The 25,649-nt window shown below is 36.0% G+C and overlaps 1 protein-coding gene and 1 long non-coding RNA gene across 3 annotated transcripts; both read left to right on the top strand.

Annotated features, from left to right (window-relative positions):
• The first annotated feature begins 2,708 nt into the window (after nt 1-2,708).
• Nucleotides 2,709-24,087, top strand: LOC127846568 (sialate O-acetylesterase-like). 2 transcript variants are annotated; one of them, XM_052377975.1, is made up of 9 exons: nt 2,709-2,875; nt 16,548-16,861; nt 17,004-17,139; nt 19,635-19,803; nt 21,142-21,233; nt 22,041-22,171; nt 22,333-22,487; nt 23,086-23,278; nt 23,719-24,087. In XM_052377975.1, the coding sequence occupies exons 1-9, from the start codon at nt 2,821-2,823 to the stop codon at nt 23,962-23,964; spliced, it is 1,491 nt and encodes a 496-aa protein (XP_052233935.1). In that variant the 5' UTR covers nt 2,709-2,820; the 3' UTR covers nt 23,965-24,087. The 2 variants fall into 2 exon arrangements, with proteins under 2 accessions (XP_052233935.1, XP_052233924.1); XM_052377964.1 differs by lacking the exon at nt 2,709-2,875 and adding an exon at nt 14,046-14,201.
• On the top strand, nt 5,631-7,559 carry LOC127846840 (uncharacterized). The gene is made up of 3 exons (XR_008033690.1): nt 5,631-5,887; nt 6,136-6,278; nt 7,492-7,559. It is a non-coding gene; the product is annotated as an uncharacterized LOC127846840 (long non-coding RNA).
• Nucleotides 24,088-25,649: the final 1,562 nt, after the last annotated feature.

Below are 25,649 nucleotides of genomic sequence, written 5' to 3'. Positions count from 1 at the left end.
AGCATTCTTAAATGATTCGTAGATAAAAATGTCTGAATGTCACGTGAACTAAGATTACATGTATTGCGACCAAATTCTCGCCTGGTAAAACCCAATTTGATGGGGGAAATTTTACGATTTGATAATACCAGTCGTGATATTTTAATCAATATAAACTAATAATTGTAAAAAATACGGTATTTTAGAACATTTATTTTCTCGTCATTGGTGGTTGACGGGCCCTTTAAATTTGAAATGTCCTGAGATAAACAAAGCAGGCAACCCACTGAATATAAGCGACCGTGTGTTTTCCACGCCTAAACTTGTATGTAGGTTTTTATACGCAGTAATCACAACAATGATTTCAGTCTATTATTTCTAAACGTTTTTCGTAACATTTTGGATTGTCTTATCGACCGTTTAATGTATCTGAAGAATAGTGTATATATTATTGACCTCCTCACAGATGATGGTCATTTTTATATGCCCATGGCTACTCAATATTTTAGAAAAAAAACTGTTATAGGCGTTTGAACAAAATATTGTTTAAACATAACAATACGAATATATAGTATTTTTATTTCAATAATGTAACAAGTCCTTTATAATTTAATATATTGTAATGACACTTTCGACTTGCCTTGATATAAAGGTACATATGCCCAGCTAGTTCGAGCTGTTAATGCCTAAGAAAAGCTTGTAACAAGTTAATCTAAATATGCTTGAAAGTGCACTTTTTGTAAAAAGTATCTTGTGAATGTATTGTTCTTTTAACAATTGAAGCATAGTGTTATATTTTGTTTTTGTTTGATGGTAGTAATTTATTGTTAATCAAAATGATGCATTAGACTGGTAAGTAAACACGATCCACTTATTTAACCGGCACTTATTTACTCATAATCATTAATACAAATAAATGCTGCTTTCCAACTATATGCATATGCAAACAACAATAACTATAAATCTTGTAAACTTTTTGTTTACTTTATAGCTCTACTGGCCAAAGGCCTGAAGAGCTTATGTCATGGCGTGGTTTCCGTCGTCCGTGCGTGCGTGCGTGAGACTTTTTCTTGTTTACGCGATAAAGTCCACAGTTTTCATCCGATTCTTTTCAAACTTGTTCAGTGTCTTTATATTATTGAGGACTCGAACCCTCTTGAAAATGGGTTACATCAGAGAAAAAAGTCCAGAATTATCTCCCCTTTTAATTTGAGAAAATTGTGAAATAAGGCTTGTTTACGCAATAAAGTCCACATTTTTCATCCAGTCATTTCCCAACTTGCACAGTGTCTTTATCTGAATGATGAGTCAAACCCTATTGAAATGAGCAATATCGGAGTTATAAGTCCAGAATTATCTCCCCTTGAATTTGAGAATAAAATGAAAATTCAGTTTTTTCATGTGATAAAGTCCATAATTTTCATCCAATTCTTGGCAAACTTGCACAGTGTCTTTGTATCAATGAGTACTCGAACCCTTTTTATGCCCCCCTTCGAAGAAGAGGGGGTATATTGGTTTGCACATGTCAGTCGGTCCGTCCGTCTGTCGGTCTGTCCATGATGGTTTCCGGATGATAACTCAAGAATGCAACTTCATAGGTACATTGATCATGACTGTCAGATGACCCCTATAAATTTTCAGGTCACTAGGTCAAAGGTCAAGGTCACAGTGACTCGAAATAGTAAAATGGTTTCCGGATGATAACTCAAGAATGCTTACGCCTAGGATCATGAAACTTCATAGGTACATTGATCATGACTGGCTGATGACCCCTATTGATTTTCAGGTCACTAGGTCAAAGGTCAAGGTCACAGTGACTCGAAATAGTAAAATGGTTTCCGGATGATAACTCAAGAATGCTTACGCCTAGGATCATGAAACTTCATAGGTACATTGATCATGACTGGCAGATGACCCCTATTGATTTTCAGGTCACTAGGTCAAAGGTCAAGGTCACAGTGACTCGAAACAGTTAAATGGTTTCCGGATGATAACTCAAGAATGCTTATGCCTAGGATCATGAAACTTCATAGGTTCATTGATCATGACTGGCAGATTACCCCTATTGATTTTCAGGTCACTAGGTCAAAGGTCAAGGTCACAGTGACAAAAAACGTATTTACACAATGGCTTCCACTACAACTGACAGCCCATATGGGGGCATGCATGTTTTACAAACAGCCCTTGTTTTAAAAAGAGCAATATCGAAGCAATAAGTCCAGAATGACCCTTGAATATGAGAAAATTTTGAAATCCTGCTTGTTTACGCAATTAATTCCACAGTTTTCATCCAATTCTTTCCAAATTTGCACAGTATCTTTATATCAATGAGGACTTGAACCCTATTGAATATGAGCAGTATCGGAGAAATAAGTACACAATAATCTCCCCTTCAATTTGAGAAAATTCTCCTTGTTTGCGCGATTAAGTACACAGTTTCCATCTTATTCTTTCCAAACTTGCACAGTGTTTATAGCAGTAGAGCGATTCAGGCCCTCGCGGGCCTCTTGTTATTTATTCTTCCCATACACACTTGTTTTGTGTGTTTTTTTATTGTCGTAGCTACATTACCACAAAATAATTACGTCGCAAATAATGTTTGATCAAGCGCTATGTTATGTTGTTCAACAACATGTTCCGGATACACGCAGTCAATACTGCGAAACTGTCACAATAAAAAGTGTGTGCGTAATCACTGAGCACAATAAATTATTTACCAAATTGTAATAAAATAAATGCTTAATACGTAACGAGCTTGACACTTTAAAAAGCCGAACTAGACATTTGACAAAAATATCATCAGATATTCGGTAAAGTCAACTTGGAAAGTAGAAGAGTGAAATGGCATTTTATCTGACATGTATTCTTTTGGTCGGTGCATGCTGCGCATATTCAGGTATGTTTTGATTTAATTATGATGGGTTTTTTTTCGAATATGTTTATTATGCAAATATATCAAAGATAAGTAAAAGGGGACTTAAGACCTTGTATTAATACTACTCTCTTAAATGCATTACTATTATCGGAAAACTTATGATAGCAGCACAACACATTTGAAAAAACAAACATTTAATATAATTGTGATAAGAGGAAATTCGACCAAAATAAACAGTTTGTGTTTAATTAAAAAAAATAACAGAACTATCGAGATATTACATTTCAAAACTTGAAATTACAACCGCATGTCTATCAGTTTTCCACACACAAAAACTGCGTCACTTATACAGGTGTTTTGATTGGGATGTGTGTAACAATTCGCAAGGTAATAACCATGATTTTGAACGTATGTATATAAACAAGTGCTACTATGATTGGAGGAGTTTCACCTACACTCCCCGGTAATCAACCATAACTTTGTTGGAGTTTATCACCCGATCTCACGAATATTTGACGTTTTACTTGAAGGGCGCTATCCAGGAACCTTACACAGCGAATGTATTATTTTGCAGACATATACATTATTGTTAATTGGAAACATAATTATGGTTGCCTTTATTATAAAATGAATAACTTTTTTTATCAAATCAAGTGTGGTTTAATCAGTGCCCCAGATAAGCTGTGTGTCTGCGTCTTTCACCCTATTAAAATGTTTAAAAACGCAAAGAAATACATTATCATGCGTATTGAAAACGCAACCAATTTGACTTTTACGCAAATTCTTCATATTCGATGCTTATGATACAATAGCTTCGATCGAAAATGCTTTGCTCATTTTCGGTATTTTCTCTTTTGAATTATTATCGTAACGCGGCGACGCTTTTATTTAACAAGCGCCTGGATGACGGAGCAGGAAGACAGTCAAAGTTATTCAAATGCTCTGCGGACTAGATTTCATAGCTAAAAAAGCGTCTGACCAAATTATTTACGACGACATACATGCGTTTTCAATCTGACTTAATCCGTCGCTCATTGTGCATGTATTTGTAAATCGTCTGTACATTCATTTTCTATTACGATGCGAAATAAAAATGTCTAAGAGAGTACGAAAGACGTCCGCGATTGTTGCGCCAAAACATCAGTCGATCGCAAACTTTACGAACCAAGAAAGCAAGAGCCAATAAGTGCCGAATCATTCGTGTTATCGAAAAAAAAATTAGGCTAAAGTTTATATTATGGGCAATTTCAATAATTTAATAAAGATATTATGAAACGTCAGTTTATTAAAGTAAATTTTGATAGTTTACAGTTTTATTGTATCAATACAAGTGTGCAGCTTCAACAGAAGTAAAGCAGCAATGATTTTAAGGTATGCATTTTTATAACTCAGTTCACCCTATTTCAAGAATGAAATCACCCTATTTTTCTAAATCAATGGGTGGAAATCCTATTTCCCAAATAATTATCTGGGGCACTGGGTTTAATTCTATTTTATGTTATTCAAAATAAGCAAATTACAGATAAAAAATTCTGATTTTTGTTCGGATATAGATATTAAATATAACGAAATGCTTTTAAATATTTTCTTACATTACTTATGAATGAAACACGTTTAATTTGTGTTAATTTTTTTTTACATACGTCTGATTGTTAAACTTATTTTTTCCATCCCAGGTGGTATTCTCTCAATAATATTTAAAAGTCATTTGCTTAAGAAAAGCTATTTCATACCTATATACGTAAGCAAACATCAAATTGAGGGGAAATCAACAGACGAATATGTATCCAAATGTAAATTGCATTCGAAATCGAGCAAGTGACGTATGCAAAAAATTCTTGAAACCAACCATGACATATTTTTTAAACAGAATCAACTGCAAACTTTGCATGATAAATATAACATTTACTTACGATTTGATGCACTAATTAGCCAAAGAGAACAGCAAGAGCTTTGCGAAAGAAACGAAGAGCATTTTCGAGGGGAAACAACTCTCAATGCAAGACAAGTCCATTTCTGTTTTCCTTGACATTTAATTTTGGCATATTTAGTTTTAACACAACGTTTTTCAATGTCGGTAAAATATTCTGAACAACAGCTAAATGCAGCGGCCTTTCGGCCTCATGACATAATAAGTTGTATGTCCGCTATGCCCAGTAGTGTGCGTGATACTGCGTATTTACTAAAGGCAAAATACAGATATAAACAATTAAACAATCGATTGTAACGTGTGCAAATTCTGAAGGGCCGTTCGCAAAGTTACGTGTCTAACAAATGCAACGTAAATATAAAGTATGCAACGGACACATAACGAATACATACGGAATTGACCGATGTTTGACGTTTTTATACCCGAGGCAAAGAAAGGATGGTCTAGACGTGACTGACTTTGAAGATTGTTTGAAATTTTGTTATTGCTTTGATACAAATTTCGATAATTATATTTATTCAATAACGCCCCAAATATTCGTTACGTTTCATTACAAATACGATTTCGCATGCGCATGTTATGTTGTCCTGTCTATTTATGATGCTAAGTTCCGAAATCTTTTAAAGCATTTCCTATCATCATGCAGTTACCGGCAACCGTCTGCAGGCGGGAGTCTCACGCATAACGGCCACGCATAGACGTTACGTCAGCATAACCTTGATCATTTGACTATACGTTTTATTCTGCAAAAGGCGGTTAGACGTGTAACGTGCCGCTAAAACATGACGTCGGCATTTCTTTGATCATTTGGCTACTCGGATTCGTCTGCGGGCGGGTGTATGAAAAATGGCGTAACACAAAGACGTGACAAAAACTAGTAATTTCTCCAATTCTTCTGCAGGCCGGTTAATAAAGATGGACGTCGTCTATAGACGTGACAATAGCATAACTTTAATCACGTGTCTACTATCAATCTTCAGCAGGCGGTGATCTTACGTACAATTTCCCCGTTCGAGCTGGCGGGGTGGACTATTCGCAGTTCAATCCGTACAATGATAGACTGAGAGCTGACACTATCAAAAGTCTGACCTTTCAGACCATGGGTAAGTTCTCAAAAATATCTTATGAACTTTGTTTAATATTTTCCATTGAATTTCCAAGTTTAAGTTTTCAGATTCTTGACTGGCATTTTATCCCCGATGTTAGAATAATACCACACATCTTATTATCTTTCTAAAATAAAGTGATGGCATTCAAACTATCGGCAATGCTTGCTCGATACATACATGTATCTCTATTTAAATTAATTTCTTTGTAAAAACATATTTATTAAAAAAATCTTATTCTGTAGGCAACAACGACGCACACATTCTACTTCAGAACAACAGCATCGACTTCAATAACAAAGTGGTAGAAATCGTCATCGGTGGGTGGAGTAACAGTCGGTCTGTCATCAGAGACCGGCAGCAAGGTCCCGCATTGTCCTCATACTCGGTATGCCATTCCTTAACACCGACCCTTCCCCTTCTTGTGACAGTTACCTCCATTGTAATAGATTAAAGCGTTAACCGATCGGACTTTCTTACTTGGTTATATGTCAGTATATTCAGTTTAACTGTGTGTTTAGCGGTTCAGAATTTAAAGAAAACAACAGAAACACACATTTTTCTTTATTTCCCCTCATTGAGGGTTACGAGTTCACCTGATTATAACGCAACAACGAAACGGCATAATATATGGACCGTGCTCTGTGAAAAAGTGGTTTCATGCATGTGCGTAAAGTGCCGTCCCATATTAGCCTATGCAGCCCGCACAGGCTAGTCAGGGACTACACTTTGCGCATTTATCATATTTTTTCGTTTTAAGAAAGTCTATTCTTAGAAAAAAATCCAGTTTAGACGGTAAGTGTCGTAATCTGGGACGACACATTACGCACTTGCATTAAACCCTCTTTATACAAAGCACGGCCCATATATTATATTTCTTAATGTTTGTAATCTTATTTAACACTCGTGTAAACGAGCACGCTAGATATTGTGAATCTAACAAGATATCAATCTTTAAACAGGTTCTAATATTTGTACAAACATTGTATCCAATATGTGTCGCTTGATATTCAAGCAGACGTTACACTGTCTATCATTTCTTTGCATATGTGTATGTATTTGGCATTTCAATTATGTTATACCGCACTGATAAACGAAACAACAGTTGACAATAGTACTTGCTAATTTATCCCACTGACGTTTCACTAAGGTTATACCGCACTGATATACGAAGCAACTGTCGACACTAGTACTTGTTCCACCTAAAGGAGTTATTTTTTATTGTTTTAATCTTGCAAGTAGAATTGTCTCCTATATCGATCGCTTATCATGAAAAGAGTGTTTCGGTCAACACATTCAGTGGCAAATATTTGTCTACTTTCAACTTAAAACACGCTGAAATCAATGCAGCATTTATTTATAAACTCGAACCGATTTTAACTACACACAAATGTTGTTCATTGGTTCCTTTTTACCATCAATACATGTTATAGCTCATAAGCTTATAGTGCCATTACACCTTTTCGGTCCTTAAAATAGGCTCTTTTAAGTGCGTTAGGATCATAGTTTTTTCATTCGTCTGAGAACGATATCAAACAGTTGTTTAACTGGTAAAATAATAGCCATATTCAAATTTAACCCAATATATGTATTGTTTGCAGGGCTCTTTACTCTCCGGCTCCTCCTTCCAATGGTTTTGGATCTCATGGAACGGGGGCTGTGTCAAGGTCAGACGCAATCATAACCTTTACAATTCATTGTCAATACATTGTACGTGTAATACAATAGTTCACATACTATGATTCTTTTTTTATCGGTATCAGTGGAATTCAAATAGTTTCAGGTTAGTTGTACCCTAAACGTCTAACACATCATTATACATGTTTAGTTTGCATAAAACTTATTTAACCCTTTGACGATTCAGCACGTGATAAGGATAGCACATTCCGATTATCAAGATATAATGCCCTTTTTCAGGAAATAGTATAATTGTATAAAATTTAACATGAGCAAATATATGCCTATAAAGAGACAAACCCCGACTTACATATGTGACCTACAATTAAATCACATTACGTAAATTCACATAAATGGCTTATGCAATTTTAAAGCCAAAGATCTTTAAAAAAATAAACCTAAATTAAGCATATTTTATTAAGTGATGTCACTGTTTTTTTATTTTTATTTTGTAAACATTGTAGAAATTACAGTTACGTGGATGTTGACCGGACGCAGATTAATTTTGATCAATAACTTATGTCACTGAAATATTACCGGAAAAGCCACTTCAAATGTTGTCACAGTGCAGTAAGTGACTTTGGTTAATTTCTTTTACAACGCAAAAGCAACCGATTTAGAACCTATGATCTGTGTATGTGTGCACATTCATAGGGGGGGGGGGGCCTTTACAACTCAATACAAACCGTATAAGCACCATTTTATTGCTCGTCTTTAAACATATACGTTAATCTCCATTACTTCAGAAATGCGATTTAGACAATATAGGCGAATGTGCATGTGGATTATTAATTTATGAAGCCGACGTTCAACCCATTTGGTGGGTCTGGGTGGAGATAAGTATTGGCTTATAACTTAAAATGAAACGCTAAACCTTAAGCATATGTATACTGGCCATTTATTCTGTTATGTACTTAAGACCACATAAGCGCATGTCTCTGTTGAATGGGCGAAGATTTTTAGGGCCTATACATTATACAAAACCAAGTAACATGTTACATAGTATCCCATGGTGCTTACTATAACAGATGTAATTATTTTATACACCTCGCTGCTAGTAATCAACTTCATGATGTATTTAAAGAATATTTTTGTTCGAAATATACTTTATTGATAATTTACTATTTTAAGAACACGTACGTTTTTTAACTTCACAAGTATAAGTTGTAGATCATAATTATTTATTAAGAACAACAAAAAAGTGTTTAGAATAATATTTTTTATCAAATCTGTTTAAAATATTTCAAAATGTGGCATGTCTTTCTTTTAGTATAATTGTTTAATTCATGTTTTCTTTATTTTATGACGTAAGCACACACAAAAAGGTAACTATCTTTATTTGTAAAGTTTTGTGGTTATTCATTTCCTGGACCCGCAGTATAAAATGACCCGGAGCACTATAACCAAAGACCTATAGAATACAGAATATAGAATGTATTCTATAGGTCTTTGCTATAACCCACTAAATGTAAAATATTTTGTTAACAAAAGCTCCAATATCCAGCTAGTTTGTGCTTACAATTAAACATATTGTAATTTGGAAGCACGTTTGCAAACCACTGCGATAACCTTAATGACTATTATGTTTGGTTGCAGTAAAAACGCTAATTAAGATGCTGTCGAAATATTTTCCTGTATAAAACCAGAACTTTGTGTCTTTTGAGAACACGCGAAGAATGCCATCGACCCCTTTGTATTTATTTAAATAACTTGTCTAGAGAACTACCCTATAATGATTAATAACAACTATGAAACAATTTGGCAGTTTGATGTTTAATCATTTCGCTTTCTTTGTGTGTTAGTACCCCATGTCACAGTTTGAGCGTTCACGCATTGAATACAGTTTTTGAACTTTGTAAAAGGGTTCACTACACAATTTTATACACCAAATACCAAAATCAAAACCAAACCTTAATGTTTAGTATAGAAGAAGTCTACGATCAAACATTCAAAATACAAATCGGGGGCCTATTGAAATCAATTATGGCTATTCAAAGTAAGTGAGATACAGCTTTTGAAACAAGAACAATACTTTTTTAGACGTATTGCATAGGACCACACTATACATTTTCTAATCAAGGGACAATCATTTTAGATAACCAATATAATGTATTTCATACCAAATAAGAAACAGTTTCAGGACTTAAATATTATGTCATGTAATCTCTATGAAGAAATTAGAGAAAAGTTGTTCACAAAGATATTTGAAATAAATCCGGATTTCTCTGAGTATAGTGATGATAACAAATTCTGTTACATATTATCTAATGACGAAATCGTTAAATACAGTGCCGAGGCTTGTCATGATATACTAGTCACCAGACAAAATACCTTGTATAGATAGATAATAGTTTGTATATATGTGATGCTTATTGTACTAGTGTGTTTTTGTTTTATGTCACATTTTAAACAAATGATTTTTATCATATCATGTTCTACAGTGTTTTTATCATCATTTATGTCATAACAGTTGTATATATATGTATATTTATAGGTGTGTCTCTCATGACTCATACTGAGTGGTTTTATACATGTCTTTTATTTTTACCATATTTTTATATGTGTATCTATAATAACATGTACGAAAGTGAGACGTAAATAAACCATCTGTCTGTCTGTCTGTCTGTCCGTCTGTCTATTGTGTAATGGAGATTTAGCTTGAGTGGACTCCAAGAATAGCGGAACAAAACGATAAAACAACTTGATAGACGAGTGAAGATTGATAACAAATACGCACAGAAATAATGAAATTTGAATGTAATGTGCAAATTAACGATGCCGGCTGATAAAGTACAGGTACAAAATGACACAACTTAAATGTAGTGAAAGACGAGGTCACGTGGTATAGACTTGTTTTGAAACAAGGCCGATATTGTTGCGCAAATAACCTCACGTGTGTACGCCAGGACTGTTTCTTGTAATGAAAGGAATAGGGTTCGTTCAAATATAATATAATCAAAGCGCTGAGGGCACTAAATTTGTTCGCTATTGCATAATTTAAGACGCAACTCATTTTTCAAAATTATTCGCAAGTTTGAAATGGACACACGTCATTCAAATTTGTAAAGAGTGTGTCATAACGCACGGGTCGAATTTTGTGTAAACTTTTTATCTTCCTCTTTATTTCATAGAGATAACTGAGACAAAATAACAACAACATGGCCCTTTTTGGATGTTCTGAAAGCATACAAAGTATGATGAAAATGGTAATGGGAACTAAATATTAAGACGATTTGCAATTACCATCATTTTAAATGAATGTTGTTGGAATATCAAATACCTATCTCACTAAGAATATAATTTCATGATGACTATTCAATGTACAAAACTTTTGATTTTTGATATACAAATACAAATTCAAAATATACAATAATATAATGGATTAAAATAAATAAAAAATAAATCTGCGAGCAATACTTTTTACTCACGCATTAGGTAGTCATAAAGACAGCCATGTTGACCCGTACTTTGTTGTTTATGCATTACTTGTTACCCTGACAGTTCACACTGTGTCAATAACTCTTACCTAAACATAGGTATAGAGCACTAATGCGCTTTTTCGGCGTAGCTTTTTACCCAGCGTTTCACCTTAAATTACTTTTACATAACGCCAGCAGACACGCATGAATATTTTCGCATATTTCATAGGCTGATTCGAAATAAAACCTCTGAACTTTGGCTTCATCACTGTGTCTGTGCTCAGCGCAAAGGATGTAGCTCTGGTCAGTGTAAGGAATTCCAGACTACTCTCTGCATGTGCAAACGACACAAATTGTGGCCCAGTTACCGGTACAATTACGCGTTAAAATCCATCTCGCAGAATTTCAGGGTCAGTACTCGTTCACTAAATTGTCCGGGGAATATATATAATTGACTATCGATAAACACTTTTTTGCTTTCAATAAGAGGAAAATCGTTTAATTATCCAACGACAATGTTTGCCGTACTCGGTCAGCACATCTGGAAATAGTTCCTGAACGCCTGTATAGGCTGCCCTTATTTACAAATTTGCTATTTTGAATTCAATTTTGTATCAAAAAGAATTGTGTTACAATGTTCCATTTACAATTCGCAGTGAGATTTTTAATGAACCTCGTCATGCGAAAATAGGTCTTATTCCATATTTTCCCCCCATCATATATGTAGCCCACTCAGCCTGGGCATCTCTCAGTCTGGTCAGGAGATACATAATTAGACCATAACACATTGAGTGATTTTATAGCGAACAGCATCGCCTCTGTCCAGACTGCGCAAATGCGCATGTTGGGTTAAAATTACGCTGGCCGAAACGCAGAAGACGCATTTTCGCATGACGCCGCTATGAAATTTAGATTTAAATTTGTCGAAAGAAAACTGCGTTTAAATCAAGTATAAACATACGATATATTTCGATGGTGAAGAAATATACTCATAATATGGCATGTGAGGACACATAATTTATGATGTGCACTCCCGTAGTATAATTTTTATCTTCTTACACTTATGTGTGGTTTGACTATCATAACACACATTTCATGCGGTGAATATGCGACTTACAAGTGAAAAAAACAACAACAACACAATAGTTAAACTTTTTCAATTTATTTATTTATAAACATAAATTGCCAACTTAATATCAAAGTCAGCATTTACCCGACTACCTTTTTAAAGGGTATATCTTGTTATATTTAGTTGTTTTTTAATATTCGGTTTTAGCGATAATAAAGCATTTTTGCGGTTGTCTATAGTATACCTGTAGTAATTGGTGAACTCATGTTCAACGTTTTATAAACTGTGAATATAAGCAAGGTTAACCTTCTGCTATTGCGTTGTTAGCACCCGTAAATACAAAAGATCGCCGCTTTATGTTGAGAACAAAAGAACGTTTTCCAGAAATATAAAATTTAACCCCAATGCAGAAGCATAAACGATGTTGCGCAACAGATACTTTTTGTTATATTTAATTGTATTTTATCTTCGGTTTTAGCGATTATGAAGCATTTTTGTTGTTGTCTATCGTATCCCTGAAGTTATTGTTGAACTCATGTTCAACGTTTTATAAATGAGAATATAAACAAGCGTAAACTTATACTATTGCGTTGTTTTCCAGAATCTATTAATAGCCTTTGATTATGAATGACCTGTACTACGTCATTTAGACGCAGCAGAGAGTGGACTATTTTTATCATCCATAAACAATCTCTTCCGCGACACGTTTAATGCAAACATTGTTTATTGATTCTTTTCTGTATAAGCTCCGTTCAAAAACAATCCATTTAACACGATATTCACATAATGTTTCCATTTGTGAATGAATATAGTTGAAGAACTCAAACCTCTTGCATAAATTATACAACTCTTTCTCGCGCGGATACGGCAGATGTGGCGGTTAGTAGGCTGTCCGTAGATAACAGCGAACTGACTTGAAATTTTCGTCAACAACATAAGCTGTTAGCTACGCGAACAACTAAAAATTAATATAAAAATGGTAAATATTAAACTATAAGAGCGTTGGCATGTTTTCTAATGTAGGTTATTCAGCACATTTGAAGGAGTGCAGTATATACTATACCACCCAATATATATGAAGATACAATAATGTGATTCTTTGTATTGGGAATGCAAAGTGCATAATTTATGTTTTAAATCTTTTTTTGCGAATCAATTATAGTGGCATTTCTGCCTGTTGAATGACAGCCTTTGTCAAACTTCTCTCCGAAACTTCTTCAAGACAACACACAAATTTTTAATTTCAGCATTATTAAAGGGACCTTTTCACACACATGGGCATGTATTGAAGTTTGTCATTAAATGTGTTATATTGATAAATGTAAATATTTGATCTAAAAAGTTCCAGTAAAAAAAAAAAAAATACATTTAAAGAAAGAACAAAGTAACCCTCATCTGGGCTCGAACCACTGATCTCCGGAGTAACATTTTAACGCTTAGGCCAATCGACCATCCGTGCTTATACATTAAGGGATGTGTTGTAAACTGTATATAAGCAAACCTGGTAGAGTCATAAAATATAACAACAACAACAGAAGTCTCGAAATTTTCAAATCGTTTCACGTTGCACCGCTTTATAATTTTCAGTTATTTTGAATCGCCAAAAGATGAATTTTATGGATATTTTAAAGCATGGTTAATGTTCAGTATAACTGTTTCCGCAGAAACATCATAACTACAACGAAAATTTGCGAATCTTAAACATTTTTTTTAATTTGGTCAATTTACCAAAAGGTAAAAAGTTTCTTTAATGCGTATTGTCTAGTCGTGCTGCGAATGTACGCTTTACTGAGAGTTGCCGTCACAAGCGTGAAGTCCTTGTCTAATAATGAATGAAAAACCACAAGTGAGTGGTTAAATATGTGTGTGTTTGTTTGTGTACAGCGTTAAACCTCATATCCTGAAAACGTAGCAAATTTATATCGTCGATGTATCATCTTTAATCACTTTCGTCTCCTTGCTCGTTTTTAAACTTAATTTATATATTCGAATGTTATTGTTATCAGCTTATCTTTATATGGAACATTCTTATCGTGAAATGTGACACTTATTTTCGGATTTTCATTTGACAATCAGTTCTCAAAGATGGGCGGTATACGTTTCTATTTCTGCTTGATATTACATATTTCAGTGTTTCATTACAATGGTAAGTGTAAATGCAACACACGATTCAATGTAACAGTACATGCAGTCAAAATATGAATGGTTGCATGATGAAGTTTATCATTTTTCTTAAGCATATTATATTTATTTAACAATTAACTCGAAATTAAGTGTAAAACAAATGACTGTTTGACCGGCTTGATAATATTTAGTAATAGAATTGCAAAAAGTATCTTAGTATATGAGAGATGGTATGAATTATTTGCAACTTCCGTTATTTACATGCAGATTTTTGTATCTGATAACTTTACCGAATGGTTTGATTTCTAACATTTTTCGGCATAACTGTTTAACCTAGCTTTTGTCGCAAAATTTAGAACTTCGATGGTAGTAACTCGAAGTCTAGTCTTGCACAAATATCCTGACTAGAATTTTATAATTCAGTCAAGTTAATACGCTGCCACCAGTCCATAAAGTGGACGAACTCTCTTGTAACTCATTTAACTAGCAGAGCTAGTAGAAATTAAGTAAAGTCATTCGTTTCTACTACTACATTTTATTTACATTATATACACAATTTATTTTCACATTTCCAACTCAAAGTCAAGCATTTGATATTTATGATATATACATCTCTCCTATCAATTAATTCCAAGCACCCCTTTTTGAATATAACATCAGGTTTATATAGTAAACTCCCTACCTGAAATCTTAGGTTAACCTTATAAACAGTTTAGGTCATGTACCTGAAATTTTAGGTGTACCTGAAATTCAGTTATGTCATAACTCTTAAACTTAAGGTTAACCTAAAAGTCCACTAAATCATGAACCTGACCATTCAATACACACTAGTGCCAGATTCCCATTGATAAGCAATTATCCCTTATTGATAAGCAATTATCCAGAACTGACCTGGTAATGAGTGTTGTAGGTGTACCTGAGTTTACATAATATATTGTAATCTACCTGAAGAACTATCACCTTAGATACATGCACATGTTTTATGTAGTAAATATTGATACCAGTATTAATGAATAATACCTCAAAAAGTGAAAATAATCATTATTGCTATAAAAACAATTTAGATGCAAAAAGTAAAAGAATCACTAATAAAGTAGCTAATGTATGATATTTAAAAACTGCAACACTTTTAACATTTAATGATCTTCACATAACGCCAGAAGTCCCGAATGTATACACTGCATTCATTCCGTTGGCTGATTTGAGAATAATCTCGTGGTTCATTGGCAACATCACTGCGTCTTTGTAATAGAGTGTAGTGTAACATTCATCAGTGTAGGGAAATGCGGACTACTCTTTGATTTTTCATTTTGCCCCAGTTACAATTACGCAAAAGCGGTAAATTCCATTCTCAAGACTTTCAGGGTCAGTGTTGAGTCAGTAAGTCGTCAGGGAAATACGGAATGCACTATTTTTAAACGCCTTATGTTGATAAAACAGTATTGCTTTCGATATATATAAACAACTTACAAATTTTCGAATTTTAGAGGAAGAAATTAATGAAAGACTAACGGTAAATGTAATGTCTCTTGCATGGTGCGACAAAACAACCAATAAAGTTTAGTGTCCATGACAGAAGGGAAATCGTTCTATTATCTAGCCACACGTGTGTGACGAACGCGGTCATTCTGTCTGAAAATCTTTCTTGCAAGCCATAATAGTCTACCCACATTAACCAGTATGCTATGAATAACAAAGTGTGACTTCAATATTATATCGGAAAATATCGAGGTTTGATATTCCATTTGCAAGACGTAATGAGATTTTTAAGACCCGCGTTATGCGAAAATCGTACTTATGCAATATTTCCAAAGTAGCTTCAGTCCAGCCTGAGCATCCGTGTAGTTCTTTTTTATAATATGCATACTGAGAAGATATTCAGGAGATACCACAAAAACTTGCGTGCTTTTTATAGTGTACAGCGTATCCCCTGACGAGACTGCGCAATTGCACAGGCTGGGCTTGAACTGCGCAGGCCGTATGTGCCATACGACAAATTTTCGCATGACGCGGATGTAACAGTGTTATTTGGTAGTGTGGACTGAAAATTGCGTGGTATTCCAATATCAAATATTTCGATGACGAAAAAATTAATTCATAAAAAGCCTCATGAGGTTACGCGAGTTAAAATTTGTATTTAAGAACACTAATAAGTGGTTTAATGTAATTGCAAAATGCACTTCATGACAGACATTTCATTCGGCGGATATGCGATTTTAAAGTGAAAAAAGAACATAAAACTAATGGAATCTTTGTTTTTAATTTAATAATTTAGAAAAGTTAATTTCTTATCTTTATTTATAAATCAAGATATACGCCGAATATCTTTTGAAAATAGATTTCTTTTTAAATTTACATGTATATACAGACGCTGCGGTGCGCTTCGCCAACTACTACGCCAATCACATGGTTCTCCAGAAGGCTCCTGCCCAAGCACACATCTGGGGAACTGGAGGAGCAGTCGGTCAATCCGTAACAGTGGTCATGGATGGCAAGACAGTCGCCACTCTTGCCGCCAATGACGCTGGCGTCTGGGAAGTATTACTTCCGGCCACTGTTGCAGGAGGGCCACACAATATCTCTGTGACTTCCAATGGAACCACGGTTTCGCTGCGTGATGTATTGTTTGGCGATGTCTGGATTTGCTCAGGGCAAAGCAACATGGAGTACTCAATGAATGGGGTATGGGCATTCTTCGACTATTCACATGTGTACATGTACGTGCTTTTAGATCAGAAATTATTAAAATTCTAGTTTATCTGTACATTGAAAATGTCTTACATTTTCAAAGTTACATATTTTTGACGTAAATATTTTGTTCAAGATACAAAACTACTCGGCGTTAGTGACGACAGCCATGCAGAGAAACAATCTGCGGATTTTCCGTTTAGATCATAACGCAGTGAACAGGCCGACAAAGGAACCTGCGATTGTGTTTACATGGCAGGCACCTGGTCAGGGTAGGACTTTTATAGAGTATTAAATGTAACACTATAAGGTACATTGTAATTGCATTTTTGAATTTTTTAATGCAGCCATATTTAAACATGTACTTTAGTATATGTTTGTGCAAGAACGAGTTTGCTAAAATGCAGAGATGCAGAGGATTTTTTTACCATTCCCAAGTATGTCACAGTGTTTGAAATAATCATACATTCGCACGCTAATGCCTCGGTCACACTGTCACGCATCAGAGCTACGAATGAGCTACGATTCAATCGTCTACGAATGACTACGAAATTGGCCGCTACGATTTCAGTACGGAGCACAACGATGTGGGTACGGATTTCGACGAATCTACCATCAAAATGTTGGAAAACGAACAAGAAAACGTACGGACTTCTACTGATCGACGCGATTTAGTACGGAGCGCCACGAATCGGTACGATTAAACTACGAATTTGCAACGGTTTTGTACGATTAAGTACGATGCTACGCGAATCAGTACGATCTAACTACGGATCCGATGCGGTCTAGTACGGGTAAGTACGAACTAGAACGGTCCGCTACGAAGCAGTGCAAATTGCAACGGACTGGTACGGACAAGTAGGAACGAACTACGATTGAACATTACGCCCACAGCCTCTTGTATTGTCATACACAAAATGCCTCCCAAAACACAACTCTCCTGGCCCTAGACAAGCGATAGTTAAAAATTCGCTCGTCCTTCTCAAGGCCTCGTCGTGAGAATGGCCTCATGAGCCATGTCCTCATGACAAATGCATCATCTGCGATGATATAGTATCCTATTGGTCTGTCGTCACCTGGAAGAGGTGTTGCTTCTGGCATGCAAATCAACCCCCTTTCTGTTGCCAACTTGTGGTCGCTTTGATTCCAGATCTGTGCGTCGGAACATCCTCCTTGCGATCCAATATTTACTCATATGAATTGGTAATCGGCTTCCACCAGGGCCATCAGCACAACAGAATGGTAACCTTTATACATGTAGTTATATTATAATGAGCCAACGTTCTTGGGACAACGTATGGCTACATGCTTTCCATCTAGAGCTCCAATGGCGTGTAAAAATGGCCATTTAGCCGCGAACTGATCGGCTATGGCCTTCCACTCCTCAGGCTCAGTAGGAGTTTGGATAACATCCCCAGCATATGCTGAAACTATGGCCTCACAAACGTCCCGTACAATACTACATATCGTATTGTGTGCAACACGAAGCCAATACATCAATGTTCGGTAACTGTCTCCTATGGCCAAGAACCTTAAGGTAATTGCAAACTTCAAATCTGGATTGATGGACTGTCTGAACCAGTTGTGGTTCTTCGTGATCCTGGGACCAACGACCTGTAATAGCTCATGGAACATATCAGGCCCGATTCTGGTGAAGTTTCTAAAAGTCGCCGAATCTTCAGCCATCAGTTCGGCCATCAAAGTCTCGTATTGGCCGAGAGCGGGTCGTCTTAAAAGCCAGTCTCTTGTCCACCACCTCCTCTTTCTTCTCTGACCTGATAAAGTATGTAATTATTGATGTACAAATATAGATTATGCTTAGGAAAGTATGTTAATTGTGTATTTCATTATGTCGGCTATTAATTTTACAATTATTAAATCACGTAAAAGTAAGAGAAAGATTCAACAGGCATATGAGGCAGACACTTAGCTGCAAATAATAAAAATGTATTACTAGTAAGTTCAAATTCTAATATTTTAAAAATACGTTACCTTTAGCACAAAGCAATACTAGTCATACGATATTGAATCATCACTACCTCTGTGCATATCGTCAAGCAGCTCGACTACGGCCTCTACATTTCGTCTCATATCAATATCCAAGTGTAACAAATGTATTGCAAACGTAAATTTGCTGGCGGTTCATGATTGTGAACTCAATACATGCAAGTACGTTTGCTTTAATTTCAATGATGTATTTCTGTAGAAATTTATTGTAATGGACCATACATGCCCGTACTGTTTCGTGCTGAAATGAAGTACATCTTACAAGATCGTGCAAATTCCTGCCTATCCGTAGTACAACGTACTAGAACCGTGGCTTTCCGTAGTATATCCGTGGAATAATCGTAGCTAATACGTAGCGTAACCGTACCGCTCAATAGTTCTTCGTATCAATCCGTAGAAGTCATTGAAAATCTTTGGGCCTACGAAAAGGTACGGACGACTACGGTGTCGTTACGAACTAATTTGGGTCAGTACGGTTTAGTACGGACTGCTACGAATACGCTACGGTCGATAAATTCGTAGCATTTTTTTAACATGTTCAAAATTTGTCAAGAGTCGCTACGGACATCAAACAACTACTACGACTGATCACGGACCAAGTACGGAGAGCCACGATCCAGTAAGGATAGCTACGAACTGTGTCGAAAAGTAATCGTAGCTCGTTCGTAGCTCTGATTCGTGACAGTGTGACCGAGGCATAAAAAAGAGTCGTACACGTTTTAATATATATATTATATACAATATTTCTTGTTTAATTTAGATTGGCAAACGGATTACTTCTCAGCTGTATGCCTTATATTCGCCATTGAACTGTCCCAAAATCTTACCCAACCCTTCGGTATGGTTGAGACCAACTGGGGAGGCACCCCCGTCGAGGCGTGGTCATCACCCGAAGCGCTTGCCGCCTGCCCGCAGCAAAAAAAGAAACGGTACACAGCTTACCAATCAATTGCTTGTAAATACTGTACGTACAAAACAACTTTTGAACCATGACATGAATTAATTTATGTAACAAAAATATATATTGAGTTATAACGTACTCCTATTGTGGGTTTCATCTATAACACAAAACAAATAATATACCTGCATGTCTTTATTTAACGAACGCTCACAAAATGTGCCGTGCTCTGTGCAGTCCGAACTGGATTCTTGGAAAGAAGAGACTCTCTGTAAACGAAAAATACCATAAAAGCGGAAAGTAGCGTCCCTGCGAATTGCACAGGCTAATCTGACACGCACATTCATTAAGCCCCCTTATCACAGAGCGCGGTCCAAATGTTTCAGGGGAACGTGTACGTTATTGGTAAGAAGTTGCAACCATAGTATGGATGTGTTTGTTTTGTTCGATCTGTCTCATGGGGCTTTAAATGATGTTAACGTCTTGACTTGTTTCTGTACGAACGCGGTTAAAACCTGGCTTCAACTACTATAAAATTAATTATCTACAAATCTGCAAGGGCACGCCTGGTCTATTCAAAACCTGGAATATTTATGTTATAATCCCTGTTGTTAATACGCAGTAAAGTTGGTTTCCAAACAGAACACGTGTCTAGTGTACATACAGTAGTTTTTTGCTCAATATCTGCACATATTTTCAGCTGAATAAAAATGCACTTACGTTTATTTCCTCGCAGTACTACATGTACTCCCGAACTGTAACTAGTTGTTTATTCAATAGAATTTTAACTGATTTAAGAAAAAGTAAGAAGATTATATAAACTCTCTTTAAACAAGAGAACATATCGTGTCATTTAGACATGCTTCAATCGACATATGCGCTGCGACAAATATTGTTAATGAAGCCAACAATGGTGATGACATTCAATTTTATTATTAAAGAAATCAATATTCTGTAATGGAGGCGAATTAAACGTTTGACGTAGCCATGGCGCAGTGGATATGGTGTCCGCCTAGCGACCAAGGGGTAACTTACGGGTTCGTTATCCACTGTGGGAGCGTTCTTTAGATCACCCCATAGACACCAAGAACATGTTCTAGTCGCAGGAAACGGACTCGATAGTGTTTCAAATAAGCATCAGGCTTTTATTGCAATCGAGCTTAATAAATTAGGTTTGAACTGATTACCGGTAAACTTTTAAAGTACTTACTAATCAACAGGCGCTGTAATCAAACGTCGGCGTAATTATAGGTATTAAAATGCCGAGACCACTCAACAACAAAGACAATTTCTAAGGCAGCTCTCGATACCGTAAATGCTTAAATTAGTTTTTGTTAAATGTGTATGTTTTATTTAACGTTACGTTTAGAGCTATGGATCCAAATCTTCCGAGCGTGTTGTACAACGGTATGATTGCGCCGATATTGCCAATGACGATATTCGGGGCTATCTGGTACCAAGGTCAGTGATTTTTAAGCCCGGCTATAGAAATATCGACTACATCTGTAACTATGCATGTAAGATTTTACCATAAATGACATGACTGTAACTATATATGAGCCACGCTCTGTGAAAAGGGGATTTAATGTATATGCGGAAAGTGTAGACCCAGATTAGCCTGTGCAGTCTACGCAGCCTTATCAAGGAAGACACTTTCCGCCCTAACTGGATTTTTGCTATGAATTTTCTTTTTTTCAACAAAGAATATCATACAAGCGGAAAGTGTCGCCACTGATTAGCCTGTGCGGACTGCACAGGTTAATCTGCGACGACACTTTACGCACATGCATTAAACCCCCTTTTCTCAGAGCATGGCCCATATGCAAGTCCAGCTCATATGACCATCGAAATTTCCGTTTCGTCTTAGTTGTAGTAATTGATAATAGTATTAATGCTCATACTTCAATTATTCAGAGAGAGAAAGTAAATGGTTATAATATTCCGTATATAAAAGGGATAGATATTATAACATAATTGAGCAATCATTTTTTCATACACATATATTTAACTAATAATTATTTTCATCAAATTCATTTTCATTGTGTTTAAACTGAGATATATGTCTGGCTTTGTATAATATATTTAAATATTTAACATGACTATGCTTATGTACAAAACACCTTTACTCTGTTCATTAAGGGAAGCATGTATTCATAGGTACTTTAAATGGCGTGTTTAAATATCAACAGTTTTTCATGAAATAGTTGACTGACGTAAACCGTGGCACGTCATCAAAATTTGAAATGACCAATGTGAACACGATTTCAGGTGAATCCAACGCTGGGAGACCGCATTTATACGCATGCCAGTTCAAGGCGATGATAAGCGACTGGCGGACAAAATTCCACCAGGCGTCCAAGAATCAGACTAGCAACATGTTCCCTTTTGGCTTTGTTCAGGTAGAAAATAACATACGTTCACTTTATATGATGTGATAAAGTACACCAAACAAATGTTAATAATACAAACAATCTTTTAGATCGAAATAGTCGGTTTTGTAGCCAAGTCTATTAACTCAAAATGTTGTATTCGAATACATTGATACATTTACTTATTTCAGCTCGCGCCGTTTCGCAACACCACTATTAAAGCTGGTTTCTCGGATATTCGCTGGGCACAGACGGCGGAATATGGTTACGTTCCAAACCCAACTCTTACAAACGTTTTTATGGCCGTTGCTATGGATCTCCCTGACTACGACTCCCCGCAAGGCTCGTATGTGTCTATTATCTTAATGATATACATGTGTTAATATAGAAAATTAAGGCAAGGAAATTTCGAGACAAAACACAGACATCTCAGTGTCGTGCTGAATAAATTACGTAGTTCTTAGAAATAAAAATAGTTCAGTTTCGTTGTTATTGTAAAAAAGGAAATGGTACAGTAACATACACACAATCCAATAATATATAGAGATTTCAATTTACTTTCAACATCCTGATTAATACCCATATCATATGGTCATATTATCAAACTCGCAAACTCATCAACGATGTCATTAAGTTAAAACACTAATAATTATAAGTCGTGTTCTGAGAAAACTGGGCATAATGCATGTGCGTTAAGTGTCGTCCCAGATTAGCCTTTGCAGTCCGCACAGACTAATCAGGGACAACACTTTCCGCTTTTATGACATTTTTCGTTTAAATGAAGTCTCTTCTTAGCAAAAATGCAATTTAGGCGGAAAGTGTCGTCCCTGATTAGCCTGTGCGGATGGAACAGGCTAATCCGGGACGACACTTTGCGCACATGCATTATGCCCTGTTTTCTCAGAGCGCGACTCATTATCATAAACATGTCCTACTGTACCAAGAATCCACCCCCGCTACAAGGAGGACATTGCCGCCCGCCTGGCCCTTGGTGCTCGTGGTGTTGCATACGGTCAAAAGAACATCGACTATCAGGGACCTTTTCCCACCCGCTTCTCTCTAACTGGACAGAGAATGACCATCGAATATGACAACGGAAACAGCGACATTGCTATACGGACAACAAACGGCTTTGAGGTATCGCAACTTTATGACAGTGACAGTCGTGGTTTGCAATTACAATTAGACCAAACAATTAATAAAGCAGTTTTAGATTGTTTAGTAGGATTGTTTTCAATTATTTTTTGAAGCAGAAATGGAGGAACAACTATAATTATTTTGCATTTGTTTACCACGCTACATGTCGAAGATTTCAAGTCAATGATGTCCTTGCCTTACATCGTCGTCGTAATCGCAGATCAGCGTCACGAATTGTTACTGTTTAATTGTTCAATGGTATATCGCAAATGATATACATAGCGTATCTATGCTTCAATAATACCAAATTAGCTGTATACACACATAGCGTAATGAATCAGACTATTTCTGTAAAAACGTATGTTTTGCGATTGTTTTTATTGACAATTATCACACGCCACGTTAATTTCACTTTACTATTACCTTGGATTGATTATCAGATTTGCTGTGGACCCACTGAAAGCCAAGTGTGCCAAGCAACCGGGTGGATAGCTGCTCCTATATCTGGACATGGCCCTACCTCCGTTACACTTGACAATTCCGGATGTCATGGCAACAGCCACATCGTGGCGGGAGTCCGTTACGCATGGGAGGAGAGTCCATGTGACTTCAAGAAGTGCGCCGTGTATGGACTGGGGACCAATCTTCCGGCTCCACCCTTTGTTAAGAACGCTCCTTTTAATTAAACCGAATTATAATTGAAAGCGAAACAGTAAATTGCGTTGCTTATACAATGTTTATATTGATGTAAATGAAACGTGCTTATACAATGTTTATATTGATGTAAATAAAACGTTTATGCTATCTTCCATCCGGATAGGCTCTCAGTCAAAGCGTTTATCCGACATTTACTCGTGCTTGAATTAATTTCATTTGACTTATTGAAATGGAAGGGCAAGGTCAAATTTCATATCACCCACATCACATACTAGTACATCGACGTTTTTTGCAGTAACAGTTTGAGGCAATGCAATCGGTGCGTCAATAGTTACATTTAAACATACTCTGAATTGACTGGCGACCCACTCTTTGGCAGCATAATGACACCGACCTTTTGCGGAGAGAAGTTGTACAAGAGGACACAATATTTCTCTGCAATTCTTATTATTCTAAAAAGTGCAAAACAGTGCACGAGGAATAACAAAAAACAATATATCAGCTCTTCAGCTGACCTGTCTTTTGTCTACCCGTCCGTTTTTCATGGTCGCAACGTGTAACTGCTCTAACATTGTCCGATTCTATTGAGACCACATGCTGCCCATGTATTCGCCCAGCCAGCATAAGATCTACATCAACGATGTTTGTGCCATTCATCCGTCCGATCGTATAGTTATATCGTTGCTAAACGACATGTCTTTGGGATAACATATGAGTGATCAGTTATGCAACAGTTCGTTCCATTTCACCTACATTTCCCAATGTGTCACAAAGCTAGCGATTTACTATGGAAACGTAATCGATTACATATACTCGAGTCGATTTAATTTCAATAAGCATATACATTGCAAAAATAGTATCAAAAATATGCCTTCTAAATTCATTAAATTCGACATGCTGATTAACTGACATAGTGTTTACCTTAGTCGCCGGACATTGTACAATAAGGCATGCGCGAAACTACCGAACGGAATCACAGTGTGAAGCATTGTAGGGAAATATTTATACATATATAACAGTTTTAACATATTGGTAAACACCATTAAAACGGAGGGAAAGGCGTCTGGGAAACAGTAACGAGTGCACGAGTAAAAGTAAGCAATGCACGAGCAATCTGAAATATAACGTTTAAATATGATGTGCGATCAAACATTCAAAATAGCATAACAATGCATACGTAAATGGCTATGGTTATATTTGAAACCTAACAAAAAGTGTAGATGAGTGTGATACATTGATATAGTGTGTATCGGTGAACTGTCGTTTATATCAAATTGTTTTTACTTAACGATTTTCAAACAAATCGATTCATGTTAAACAATCCTGATATGATCATTTGAAGTTCCATTTTACCAAGACGATATTTCGATTCGTATATGCAGTTTACCTTTCTTTTGACACATATTTACGTATGTGTGTGGCATTGCTTGTTTATTTGACAATTATTAGTACATGCTCTCGCCATTAATAAGCTTTTTGTTTTTATGTTCTGCGGAATGACATAATATACTTAGATAAAATGTTTCTGATTATGATTATAATTATGATAAATATATAATTACTTCAGACTGTCGAATTGATAATGCAAAGTTAATATTTTAGTCCTTAGTCTTAGTCTTTTCGTATCTACACGAAACGTGCCGCAGTGAATTTTGGTAAACTTAGGGCAACGTATAATGTCTTGCAATAACGTACGTATTCAAAATACGGCGAT

Source organism: Dreissena polymorpha, chromosome 1, assembly GCF_020536995.1.
Source record: "Dreissena polymorpha isolate Duluth1 chromosome 1, UMN_Dpol_1.0, whole genome shotgun sequence".
Taxonomy (NCBI): domain Eukaryota; kingdom Metazoa; phylum Mollusca; class Bivalvia; order Myida; family Dreissenidae; genus Dreissena; species Dreissena polymorpha.
The sequence above is the reverse complement of the archived record's forward strand: the minus strand, read 5'-3'. Positions and strand labels throughout refer to the sequence as shown.

Excerpts from the sequence above, each read along its gene's own strand:
- LOC127846568 (XM_052377964.1), top strand. The coding sequence starts at position 14,141 with ATGGGCGGTATACGTTTCTATTTCTGCTTGATATTACATATTTCAGTG. Across the intron at positions 21,234-22,040 it reads CGGGGCTATCTGGTACCAAG|GTGAATCCAACGCTGGGAGA; the intron begins GTCAGTGATTTT and ends ACACGATTTCAG. Across the intron at positions 23,279-23,718 it reads GGACAACAAACGGCTTTGAG|ATTTGCTGTGGACCCACTGA; the intron begins GTATCGCAACTT and ends ATTGATTATCAG.